Source organism: Sus scrofa, chromosome 4 (assembly GCF_054392235.1).
Source record: "Sus scrofa isolate SSC_HxYL_T2T_F1_AM1 chromosome 4, Sscrofa_HxYL_maternal_Yorkshire_Landrace_v2.0, whole genome shotgun sequence".
Classification (NCBI taxonomy): domain Eukaryota; kingdom Metazoa; phylum Chordata; class Mammalia; order Artiodactyla; family Suidae; genus Sus; species Sus scrofa.
Window position 1 is genome coordinate 135,024,013 of NC_139386.1, and position 13,679 is coordinate 135,037,691.

The window sequence follows — 13,679 nt, forward strand, 5'->3', positions numbered from 1 at the left end:
GCAGGGATTGCATTTAATATCCTCATGTTATGGCACTCTGATTTGAATTATATTAGCTTAACTTTATAAACATTCTGCTTCTATATAGCTCAATTCCTATCCCATTTCAGTTGTTGATGTCATAAATTGCATCTTTATACATTACGTGTTCAAAAACATAGACTAATAAATCCTTTTATGCATCAGTCTTTTAAATCATACTGTAAGTAAAAAGTGGAGTACAAGCCAATATTACAGTAATACTAGATTTGGTAATTGCCCATGAATTCATCTTTACTAGAAATCTTTATTTCTTCCTATGGCTTTGAGTCACTGTCTACTGTTCTTTCATTTCCTCCTAAGGATTCCCTTTAGCATTTCTTGTAGGGTAGGGCTGGTGATAATGAACTCCTTCAGCTGTTGTTGATCTGGGAATGTCAACTGAAGGACTGTTTTGTAGGATGAAGTTTTCTTGGTTATTTTCATCCTTCAGCATTTGAATTTTTTTTTTTTTCTTTTGGGCTGCACCCACAGCATATGGAAGCTCCTGGGCTGGGGATTGAATCCGAGCTACAGCTGTGACCTATGCCACAGCTGCAGCAATGCTGGATCCTTAACCCACTGTGCAGGGTCAGGGATCAAACCTGCACTGCCACAGAGACAATGGTGGATCATTAACCCAGTGTGACACAGCAGGAAATCCTTGAATAAATTAACCTACTGCTATTTGTTCTTCAAGGTCCTGATGAAAAATCTGCTGGTGATCTTTTTGAGGATCCCTTGTATATGATGAGTTGCTTTTCTCTTGCTGTTTTCAAAATTCTCTCTTTGCCTTTAGTTTTTGACTGTTTGATTATAGTGTGTGTCTTTTTCAGCTTATCCTGCTTGGAGCTGTTAGCTTCTTGGATTTGTAGATTAATATCTTGCTTCAGTGTGGGAGTCTGTCACCATTATTTCTCCAGATAATCTCTCTGCCCCTTATTTTACCTGTTTTCCTTCTGAGACTGTCACTGTTGGTATGTTGATCAACTTGTTGGTGTTCCACAGGTATCTTAGGCTCTTTTCACTTTTTTTTCAATCCTTTTTCTCCTGTTCTCCAGACACAATAAATTTTTTTGTTTTGCTTTTTTGTTTTGTTTTGTTTTTTGATTTTTTTTTTTTTTTTTTTTGCTTTTTAGGTCCACACCCATGACATATGGAAATTCCCAAGCTAGGGGTTGAATTGGAGCTACAGCTGCCAGCCTGTGCCACAGCCACAATGCAGGATCTGAGCCGTGTCTGTGATCTACACCACGGCTCATGGCAATGCCAGATCCTTAACCCACTGAGTGAGGCCAGAGATTGAACTGACATCCTCATGGATCCTAGTCGAGTTTGTCAGCTGCTGACCCACGAAGGGAACTCCCAGACACAATAATTTTAATTATCCTATTTTCAAGTTATCTTGTTCTTTCCTCTACTTTTGAATCATTCCAGTGAATTTTTAAAATTCAGTTATTGTAGTTTTTAGTTACAGAATTTCTTTGGGGGTCATTTTAATGTTTTCCACCTCTTTACTGATATTTTAATTTTGTTCAAGCATTATTTTCTTGAGTTTGTCCATGACTTCCTTGAGCAATTTGAGAATCTTTTACAAAGTAGTTTAAAAATATCTGTCTAATCCACCTCCCAGCTGGTCTTCCTCAGGGACAATTCCTGTTGATCTATTTTTTTCCTTTGACTTATTTTTATTTTAATTTTTGGTCTTTTTTTGGGGGGGGGCCACACCGAGAACATATGGAGGTTCCCAGTCTAGGAGTCAAATCAGAGCCTACATTACAGCCACAGCAATGCAGGATCCTTAACCCACTGAGCAAGGCCAGGGATTGAACCTGCATTCTCCTGTATGCTGGTTAGATTTGTTTCTGCAGAGCCATGGTGGGAACTCCCCCTTTGACTTATTTTTAATTTACTGCTTCTTTGTATGCCTTATGATATTATGTTGAAGATTGGACATTTGGGTTTTAAAATATGGTGACTCTAAACATCAGATTCTTCCCATTGTCCAGGGGTTTCTGTTCCTAAGAAATTGTTGTAGGGTGTCTCTGGGCTAGAGATTAGCTTGAGGTGTAGACTTAATCTTCTTAGGTCTTTTCTGAGCCTGTGTCTTTCCCTGGGCATGTATAATGATTTCTATATTCTCCGTATATGTGGTTACTTTTGAATATTCTAATTCTTAAATGGCTTGTTTCCAAAAGGGTAAAAAGAAAAAATGAAGGGGAAAAAAAGAGACTCTGTCCCTTTAAATTCCCTGGAAGTCGCTTCAGGCAGAGGGGCGGCAACACTGGCAGTCTGCTTCTGCATCTGCACCTTCGAGATCAGAGGTAGTGATTTGTGGTATTTGAAGGACATGTTTTTATTGTCCTGTCTGGCTCCCACAAGCCACGTGACGATCACTCCAGAAATCTGGAAAGGTTGCCTGCCGTGGGGTGAGAGGAGATGGACAGCCCCTGGTCTAAGAGCTGAAATGAACCAGAATCAATCATGATTTTTCGTGTAAGCCTTCTCCTGGAAGCCGCAAACCTTCAAATAAGACTCTAGCACCCCAGAACGGCCACGTCAATTGTGTTCTTCCAGGACGATGGTTGTCTAGGTAGGAAAATGGATTCCTGGCGGTTCCTACTCCTCTGTCTTCCCTGATGTCTGTCCACCAAGAATGTGCTGTCAGTCCGTGTCGCCACCTACTCCACACAGGTTTCCTTGGACTGATCTTCCACAGCACATGTGGTCTGAAGGCTCAGTTCTGCTTCACTTAGGCTCACGACACCTGGGCCTGATTTATTCAGATCGGGTGAAGGTTAGGCTTATTATTATTAACACAGGTAGGTGCTCAAAACGACGTTTATTGAATGCTTACTAGGTGCCAGCCACTGTCCTAACGCTTAGGTTAATTTGGAGGCATATCCCAGTCTGACTGAGAACTTGCGTTCAGAAATACGAAATGCTGTATTTTGGGTTATACAATGTTTGAAGCCTTAATCATATCAACTAGTAATTATTCAGGACATCACTGGGTTACTCACCACTCACTGCCCAGCCAGGTATATATGTGCCTCTATTTGGTAGATGCCTTAAGCTTCTCATGACAGTTTTTGCTTTTCCAGCAGCCTGTACTTTTAAGCTATATTTGCCATTTTCTTGATAAGTTGTAAAATATCTGGAGTAGACACCATCATTCTTGAAAGAATCAGCACCTTGTTATATAAATGAAGGAATAAATTATTATTGCAAAGAAAAGTAGAAATTTGTGTATTTTCTAGGTCAAGGCTGTGGCCTTTATAAGCATTCACTCTAGGTTGGGCCCCCCTTCAAACTGGCCCCTTAGAGCATATTTCCATTATGCTTTTCCAGAAGAAAATGTCTTGTTGAATGGATATCTTTGAGGTATTATGAAAGACTCTGTGTACACATATATATGTATATGTTACTCAAACACAGATAAATATGTATGTAAAATAAATACATCACTTTTGTGGCCCCTGTCACTTTATATTCAGCTGATTACAGTCTCCCCCATCAATTTCCCAGCCACATAGCCTACTTTTGCTTGCTTTATCTAAACTCGTTATACCATTTCTCTGTTCAAATCACAAGGACTCCACTAAAGAAAATGTCTTTGCTTAGGAGTTAATTCTCATCATAGTCGACTAAAAAATACCTACCTAGCCTTATTTTTACAGCTATTGCTCTCCTAATTCATCAACTCTCCGGTCTGACAATGAGAAACTTTTACTATTAGAGTAAATATTTTGGGGAGCTCAGGAATATTGTGATATGGCTCGTGCCTCTAAGAAACACGTCATCACTGGCATTGGAATTAGTCACTAAATTTCAAACATCTTTCTCAGGGGTTTTTCTTCTTTTTTTTCTTTTCTTTTTCCATTTTAGGGCTGCACCTGTGGCATAAGGAAGTTCCCAGGCTAGAGGACAAATCAGAGCTGCAGCTGCCTGCCTAAGAAACAGCCACGGTAACACAGGATCTGAGCCGCGTCTGTGACCTACACCGCAGCTTGCAGCAGCACCGGATCCTTAACCCACTGAGTGAGGCCTGGGACTGAGTCCATCCTCATGGACACTAGTCCTCTTTCGTTTATCTTGAAGCATCAGTCGTCCATGTAGACCAAGGAGTCGGCCAACAATGCATTTTCCTTCTGGTTGTCGGATCTGGTGTTTGGCTCCCCTGTGATGAGCCCCTCTCCCTCTCCGGCAGGACTGCCGTTCTTGGGCTTTAGTCCCCAGGAGTCGCATGCACGCGTCCCAGCTATCGGACATCATTCCTGCCTGTCCCCCTTCCTGGGTAGGAGCCTGAGTTCCACAAGGTAATTTCATCTGCTGCTGGTGCTTTACCCTTCCTGGCCAGACTGTATGGATGACGTGCCTTCATGTTCAGGGTTCTTTATGTTGCCCGCACTCTCTCGATGAGGCCTTACTATATGACGACAGGCATTGGTTGTCTAGATGACAAATACTAATGACAGTCAGTAACGTTTATTGAGTGCTAACCATGTGCAAGACACTTGCGCATCATCTTGTAGGCATTCCCTGGATGGACTGTCCTGCTAGGCTCGCTGTTTATCCGTAACCTGCATCCGTTCTTCTGGTGCCTGTCCCTCTGCCCCGCACCGCTGCAGGGACCCCATAACATATCCTGACTTGAGAAAATATAGGTTTATTCCTAAAAGCCTGTGAATTACCTGCACCGTTATCCAAAAGTTCCAAAACTTCTGTCTCCCCATTATCCGATTCAATGAAAGCAGTCACACTGGCTCCGAGAATGGGGATATACCCTTGTAGAATTTCTGCATAGACAATCATCGGGCTGGGGAAGCTGCTTGTGTCTTTATTCATTTTAGCATTCACTGTGATTGGGGGCACAGCAGAATTTGCTGCCCGGGAATTTACTGTAATTGTTAATGTTTCTGGGTTTGCTTTTGCTTGAAGACTGTAAGTCCAAACACCCACCTAAAAATTCAGGGGAAATATAGTAAAAATCCAATATCATGCTATTGTGTTTCCATTATCCAGTCCTAAAGTATATCTTCTAAGTGTGGTATAAAATCAAGTTCTGTTTGGCTTTGTGCAACATCCCACAGATGAGAGCCGTGGCAGTTCAGACAGGACACCTACCCCAATGTCAAGCACAGCGTCTCTCCCTGGTGAGTGTCTGGTGGAAAATATAAACCTTGAACATTTTCCTTCCTTGTGGCCATTATCCTTAGGTCTCAGAGCACACAAACTGGCTAATCCTGGCTGGGCTTCATTAGGAAGGGGTCATAGTGACACCACTACACTGTGTTGAAAAGACTCTCCCCGCATTTACTTCTTGCTCAACCTGTATTTTGCTCTCTTCTCCCTTCTTCCTTATGTATCAGTTCTTTCTTCTTTTTTCCTCCCACCTAATTTTTTTAGGATTACACAATGGTAGAAAGCACACTGTATTTTCTCATAATTTTAATAATGACACAATTTTTGGCAGTCAATTAAATTATTTTTATGACATTAAACAAATTTTTTTTTAGATTTTGAAAAAATTTTAAACAGAGAAGTCCAAAAGCTGCTCGCTTACCTTTGCAGTTCCTGGAATACTGAGATAGGCCATTTTGGAATCTTCGTCCACTGTGAAATTTCCCCTTGGTGTTCCACTAGGATCCCAGAGAGAAATACCGGGAGGCTGTTTGTCCCACGTGACGAGACAGAATGTGTCCTTTCCCACAGTGCTGTCAATTGTTACTGTGCCATTCATCCAGGGGTTACTGCTGAGCATTAATCCCTTACTTTCAAGCTGTTTAAATATATTTTAAAAGTTAGTAACTAGAGAAGAGAGTAATTTTATTCTCTCTTCTTTTTTAACGTAATTCTTACTTTCTGACCTGAGAGGAAGCTTAAATATGACATATTACCATAGTCTTGCAAGTTCTCTGAAAGCTGATTAGGATATGACAGTTGTCAGAGAGAAAGTATGGAAATATAGGGTCTGAGACAGGACAGGGTACAATAAAAACATTAGAGCAAGAGAATGGGCTTTACGGTTGAAGGTATGGCCTTGCTATTTCTTTCTTTGTTGTCATGGCAGGCACTCTAGGCTTTAGCATTAAAGTGTGCTGCAGCCTCAGAGAACTGTCTGTAGGTGTGTGTGTGTGTGTGTGTGTGTGTGTGTGTGTGTCTGAACGTTGTGAGAGTGCATTTGCCCATCTTCATGATGACCCCCCAGAATACTGATCGGTGCGTAGAGTATTTGAGTAGAGACATAGTGAGGAGGCCCTCAAGGTGAAAATAAGGACTAGCAATGGGAGTTCCATGGTGGCTGAGCAGGTTAAGGATCCAGGCTTGTCACTGCTGTGGTGTGAGTTTGATCCCTGACTAGGTAACTTCTACATGCTGCTGGCTTACCACCCCCACCAATATTTTTTAAAATGAGGACTAGCAAATAATTGAGAAAACCTTTCATTGATCTTTTCCTAATGTGAAATATTCTGGGTTTTTTGGGGGAGGGGCACTGCGTGGGCCACTTGACATGGGATCTCAGTTCCCAGACCAGGGATTGATCCTGGGCTGCAGTGAACATGTCAAATCCCAACACCAGACCACCAAGGAACTTTCCCCCAGTGTGAACCCTCAAAGAAATTTTTCACATATGATAATAGCCCCATGTGATGGAGTAAATACATTTAAGAAGACAGAGATGGCAAACTATTGTCTTTGTAAACTGGAGTCCTGAGAAGAAAGTCAATGAAAGACGGGACTATCTCTGGGAAGAACTTGAATTAAAAGTTTTTCAAAATCTTTGTAAATAGTTCTTAGGAAGAGTCAACCTTATCTAGTGACCAAGTAGACATTTCCTGGGAGAATGTCATTTCGGGGACAATGGCAAGTCCCACTTCCAGCCCGACTCAGTCCTAAACCCACCTTTGCTTCAGTTCTGAAAGAAGAGAGTGAATTCCACCCTTCAAACATGATTGCTTTGACAAAAATCTCGGTCTTCTGTAAAGTCTTTGAGTGAAAAAGCGTTATTATCAAGTTATATATCAATGTGAATAACATTTTTAGACTCTTATCAGGAAAATCTAATAAAGAAATAGAGGTTTGGCTACTTAAGCGCACTAGGGGATCGTAAAAATCACTCGTAGCATTCAGCCTTTCCTTTGTATTTCAGTGGCTACCACCCAAATCCAAGTTGCCATCAACTGGTCTTTGGTTGTTGTAACTTCTATATGGCCAACATAGTTTCCAAAGTTCTACCTATCATATTCATGAATCAAAGTTAATCTTGCAAAAGTTTGTTTAATTTTAAAATTTCATTATTTAAAAACTTGCTACAGATATTACAAATGAGGGGAGTGGAAATTTCTGCCTTCTCCTCCACACTCTTCAAAAACTCCATGCTCAAAACTGAGCATCATCTTTATGCAAATGTTTCCTTCCTGGCTGATTTCCCATATTCTGCTTTTATGCTGTTAACAGCCTTTTGAGAATTCCATTTAAATATCCCACCAACTAGTCAAAGTTACCAAGGCTCAAACACAACTCAAAATAATATATTCAAAATCAGTTCTCCCTTCTTGCTTCTCAGTTTCGTCTGTTGTCTCATCATTCTTTAGTCAACCAGGTTGACAATCTCAGAAATATCTCCCACTCTCCTTCAGTTTTTACTCTATTTTCTTTCCACACTAGATTTCCACACCAACTTGTACAAGTTTGCAGGGTGTCTCTAGGCCAGATCACCTGACCAAACTGAACACGTGATCTGCCCTCACATCCTACTTGTGTTGGACAGTAGAGGAAAAGAGCTCAACTTAGATGACTGTGGCAAGTTTAGGGCAGTGATTTGATGAACTGGAAGAGGGAAGATAGCAGTCTTGACAAAAGGTAACAGTAGAGGCAGAGGGAATGGATATAGAGAGAAACAGAATTTTATAAAATGTATTTTGAAAGAAACAGGCTGTGGTGACATTATACATGGGATATGAATGGAGAAGAATCCGAGTTTACTCAAAGTTTTTGAATCTAAGTAATACAGTACTGTTGAGACACGGAAGTTGGAAAAAGGAGTTCAATTCAGAAGGGTAAATATAAAAAGCCAGTGGAAAAAAATTGTTGAAGAGGCAAGAAAATAACTAAAATAATAGGTATGCAATAATTATTCACTCTTTTTTTTCCGTTCAACTATTTTCCAAAGTATATTCTTTCTTCCCTAAGCCAAGTTCTGGGGTACATTTGTTTGAATCTCTTTCATAGCTGTCAAGTGTTGGGGCAAGGTGGGTGGGTACATGGAAGTATGATATTTTTTAATGAATTCCTGGAATAATGGGTGCTGTATTATTGGACAAATCCAACTTTGGGAGGGAAAATTTGACATTATTAGGGTTGGATGTTATTTCTTTTTTGTTTTTTCATTTGTTATTTTCTTTTTACTGCCACACCTGTGGCACATGGAAGTTTCCAGTCTAGAAGTTGAATCAGAGCTGCAGCTGAGGCCTAAGCCACAGCCACAGCCACACCATATCCAAGCTGCATCTGCAACGTACACCGTAGCTTGCAACAATGCTGGATACTTAATCCACTGAGCGACGCTAGGGATTGAACCTGCATCCCCATGAACACTATGTTGGGTTTTTAACCCACTGAGCCACAATGGAAACTCCAAGTTTTGAGTTAAATATTTATATTAAAAGTTTATATTTTAAAATATAACCCCTATGGGAAAAGAAAAATAAAAATTGATATATCTGCCTGTGCTATTTGTTCACAGTCCTTCTTTAAATTTATAATTTACTTATTTGATTCACATAAATCGAAAGGCTAGAAAGTCACAATTTTTTAACCATCTAAGTTTCAAAAGCTTAAAACTTCATAATAAGTCCCTAGGAATTTTAGCTCAGAGGTATCATATAGTTTCATATTCCAATGAGGAAATGAGACAGGAAGAGTTTAAGGGACTTGCCCTGGTCTTGATTTCATATTTTAACTTAGCGCTACTACTTTCATTATGTGAAAATCTGGTTTACATCCATGGTAAAATACAGACGGCAATCCCCAGTCCACCCATCCATAAAAATGGAAACTAACTGGAAAATCTATATAGAAAAAATATAGGTGGATTAATTTTATACATTGGCTTATTAAATGGTAAATAATACCTATTTACATTATTAAACCAGAATTTTGGACATGCTTTTTTGGGTATATTTTGCTTTCTACTTTCAAATCACTTACTGCTATATTCACTCACCATAAGCTCTAATTTCGCCATGTAAGTGGGTGAATAATTTCAAATTAAAGCCTTGACTTTAATTAAAACTTTACTATGAGAAAAACATAGAACTTAAAACATGAGACTATAAAGTTCTCTTTCTTGTTTATGACTAAGTGCAAACATGAAAAGCCCAGGCGTGGGACCTCTGACCTGAAGAGAGTGCTGGGACGAATTGGTGTTTCCTGATCCAAAGGTCCAGAGAGCGTCAGTGAGGCCCCTGCTTTCACTCTGATCTGTAGTGTAGAAATGCATCCCTCCTAAATTGTAAATGCATTAACAGAGTTACTTTCTAGAAAATAAGTACTGTTGCATTTTAGTGATTAGTAATAATATTAAAAAATGACAGTCTTGGCTAAGTATTATTGAAACAGACCAAAATCAGATTAGGCTAAAGATTAATTCCGAACGTTGATTCATTGGGTATCTTTGCATCCCACTTATCTGGGAACCTTCTGGTTGAAATGCATCAAATAGCCATAGAATACTAGAAAGATGTTTCAATTCCATGTATTAAAATTCGCAGGACTTCCCCTGTGTCCTACAGCATAACTACGTGGTGGTGTCTCTGCAGTGGCTCGGGTTCTGGCCCTGGAGCTTCCACATGCCACACGTTTGGCCCAACACTCAAAATTTAAAAAAAAATTTCGCAGCCTTCACATTCCTTGAGAGGAAGTATTCATTTTTATTTAAGATGTACATTGATATGGTGGCCTTCGGATTTTCCAGCGAGTGCGGATCAGAGTCAGAAAGTTAGAAAGGCTGAAGAACTGCAGGGTGGAGACATCCGACAGTGGCTGTCAGTGAGGAGACGGACAGCGGGGAAGCCATGGAGACAAGTCCAGAACACGACTACTTTGGGGGCTACTTGAGACAAAATAGACTACAGCGGTCACGAAAGCACTTTAAAAAATGAGGGCGTCCACGCCACACCACCCTGAACACACCCGATCTTGTCTAAAAATGATGGGAGTTTGTACCAGCCAGTATGTAAAAGCAAATGTGTGTTTGGTAACATTGAAGCCAGTTTAATATAAAAATTGATACTCACAGTGCTCTTCCCGGATCATCCTGACAGTTTAGAACATGTGTTCTGAACTATGCCTGGGAAGGCCCTGACCACGTGCAGTCCCTCTCCTCGCACAGCTGTGCATCTAGACTAGCAGCTGCACAGCACCTGCTTTCCTGGGGAGCGTCACTCGGACTGAGGATCTGCAGAGCCTCGGCCTCTGTCAGCCTGCTCCTCCCGCCCTCAGCCTCGTGGGTTCTCAAGATCCTTCAATGCGTCTTACATTGCCATCGCAACAGGACTTTTTTTTTTTTACTCGTGACCTTATCATCTTCTCTCACCCCTTTATCCTCCAGCAAAAGTCAGCATCTTATTCAAGGTGAAGCTTAAAAGTCACCTTGTCTCTCATGCCTTCTTTCCCTGACTCTGTACAGCCCTGTGAGACTTGATGGCTTCCTCTGCTCACATAGCACTGCCTCCTCTGTACGTCTCCTGTTACAGAGGAGTGTAATCTGATTATGCTGCTCATTAGTAGTTTTGTTTGTCTCTGCAGCCAGCTGGACTGGGAGGGCCTTAGGAAGAGAGATCAGGTCTGGCTTAACTCTGGCCCCAAGCTCCTGGCACAGCACCTTCAGAGTTGAACTTAAAAGAAGTTGCCAAACTGTCAGCCTCTGCATGTATGCGTTGCTGTCGAAGGTCTAGAATGTATAGGTCATATTTTACCTGTTACGGCGCTCATTTCTGTGACTGCTGGGTCCGCATTTGGCCCGAGAGCAATAGAATGAATGATGGCCCCACTTTGTTTCACTCTGTCCATGCAGTTTCGTATATTTTTGTCCTCCCCAGCAACCACTAGCATTATTTCAGATCCGTCTACTTGAGGATATATTTCTTTAAACATAATCCAGGGCATTACTTATCAGGTGTCCCTAAATCAAATGAATTCATGGGGAGTCAAGAAAAACATCAGAGGAAGTAAAGAAAACTGCAGAATAGATGAGAAGAGCTCTCCTTTAGGATAATATAATCTACAGTCAACCTCTTGAGGAATTACATGACTTCTACTTTCTGTACCCCTGCCACAGGGAATGTGTGTGTGAATGTGGTTTTCTGGAAACAGGGTTGTGGAGAATCCCCTGGGGTTAAACAGCAATGACAGTTCAGTCTAGGGAGCTCAGGTCAACCAGACATCAAAGATAGAATTTAGCTAAGTGGCCTTGAATACCTCTCTGCTTGCTTTATTTCTTCTTCTTCTTCTACTTTTCTTCCTGCAGCATGTGGAAGTTCTCAGGCTAGGGGTCAAACTGGCGCTGCAGCTGCCAGCCTACACCAAAGCTACAGTAATGCCAGATCCAAGCTGCGACTGAGACCTACCCCACAATCGTGGCAATGCCAGATCTTTAATCCACTGAGTGAGGCCAGAGATTGAACCTGCATCCTCATGGATACTAGTCAGGTTCTTAACCTTCTAAGCCACAGTGGAAACACTTCTTCTCTGCTTTCTTTAACTAGACTACCCTCTGAAAAATTCTTTGGTGTATAAAGTCAATTGCCTATATAGCTAAATGGATTAAAAATCCACCACAGTGTTAAAAAGTCAATGCATAACCTTTAGAAAAAATGTTAAGTAGTTCACAAATTTCAAATTAGGAAACCCTCAGTAGCTCCTAAATAAAAGTATGGAAACTTGTAAGCATCTTGAGGATAGGTAATTGTTATGTAATTTTTTGTCACATAACTTTTGTTTTACCTCCAAAAATAATTCTCATAGGGTTATGCAGATAGAGAGTGATCAAAGGATACATTAATCACATTTATCAAGTTCTTTGTGTGGTTTGAACCCTTTTCCTACATTAAACTCCATAGCTAAGCAGTGCGAAAATTCAAATTTTTAGTACTGGGTATCTAATACATTGGATATAAAAAACTTAGCCCAATATAGCAACTACATTTTGATTTCTCTGATAATTTTAATGGTAGTGGCTTCTTGGAACATCTTTGAGAAACTGAGTCCAGGCCAAGAGGAAGAAAAATGCCATGATGGATTATCAAGGGCTTTTATGGAATGGAAGGGTGGAAGTATATAAAAAATTGCAAAAGTGGGCTTGGGGGAGTTCCCGTCATGGTGCAGAGGTTAACGAATCCGACTAGGAACCATGAGGTTGCAGGTTCGATCCTTGGCCTTGCTCAGTGGGTTAACGATCCGGCGTTGCTGTGAGCTGTGGTGTAGTTTGCAGACGCGGCTCGGATCCCGAGTTGCTGTGGTTCTGGCATAGGCCAGTGGCTACAGCTCCAATTCGACCCCTAGCCTGGGAACCTCCATATGCCATGGGAGCGGCCCAAGAAATGGCAAAAAGACAAAAAAAAAAAAAAAAAAGAAAAAAGTGGGCTTGGAATGTAGAAATTCCTTCTAGACCTGGTGTCAGAGAACGCTGTGACCATGCCCTGGAGCCCGTGTTGCTGTGCTGTGCTGAAGGCTGCAGCTACAGCTCCCATTCGACCTCTAGCCTGTGAACTTCCAGATGCACAGGTGCGGCCCTGAAAAGACCAAATAGGTGTATGTACCGCTATCATTTGCCGTGCCTTCACTGTGTATTAAGTGTGTTTATACACTGCCATTTCGTCTGAGTTCAAGCTCTGACCTGTCTCCCCACCATGACCCTTGCTCCATGTGATCTTTCAGACTCATCGTCAAAACCAGGGCAACTAGAGTCATTTTCCTAAAGCATAAATTGATCACGTCTCTCTGATGCTTAAAACCCTTCGGCAGCTTTGTATTGTACTTAAAGTCCAGAACTCCTATCATAGGTTTTGAAATTTTCAACGACCCGGCTCTTGTCTAGCCCTCCAACATTTCATGGTCCCCCATTTACCAAACTGCAGCATTACTAGAACCTCTCGTAGAATAACTCACTTTCTATCCCTTTCCATGAGACATTTGCACTTTCCTTTTTTCTTTAACAACTGACTCCTTCTTATCCTTCAAGTTTTAGCTCAAATATAGCCATTGGAGAGAGAAGCTTCTCTGCTTCACTCTTTTCCCCAGTTTTTTTTTTTTTTTTTTTTTTTGGTTTTTTTTTTGTTTGTTTGTTTTTAGGGCTGCATTTTCGGCATATCGAAGTTCCCAGCTAGGCCTCCACTCGGAACTGCAGCTGCTGGCCTACGCCACAGCCACAGAAGCATGGGATCTGAGCCACATCTGTGACCCACACCACAGCTCACAGCAACGCTGGATCCTTAACCCACTGAGAGAGGCCAGGGATCAAACCCGTGTCCTCATGGATCCTAGTCCCAGTAATTCTTTATCACATTACCTTGTTTAGTTCCTTCATAACACTTGCCCTGCAATCTGTAATGAATTTTTAAAATTTTCTTATTCATTCATTAGCTGCCCCCATTGAA

General features: G+C 41.2%; 2 protein-coding genes across 6 annotated transcripts in view; one reads left to right on the forward strand and one right to left on the reverse strand.

Annotated features, from left to right (window-relative positions):
* The window catches only part of ODF2L (outer dense fiber of sperm tails 2 like), a 604,788-nt gene that overhangs the window by 299,652 nt on the left and 291,457 nt on the right, over nt 1–13,679 (forward strand). The window lies entirely within an intron of this gene.
* Nucleotides 1–13,679, reverse strand: part of LOC100512780 (calcium-activated chloride channel regulator 4) — a 45,401-nt gene that overhangs the window by 9,908 nt on the left and 21,814 nt on the right. Inside the window, 5 exon segments of the mRNA XM_085024279.1 lie at nt 3,042–3,212; nt 4,713–4,980; nt 5,585–5,800; nt 9,422–9,528; nt 11,001–11,174. Coding sequence (XP_084880405.1) covers nt 3,042–3,212; nt 4,713–4,980; nt 5,585–5,800; nt 9,422–9,528; nt 11,001–11,174 — 936 coding nt within the window.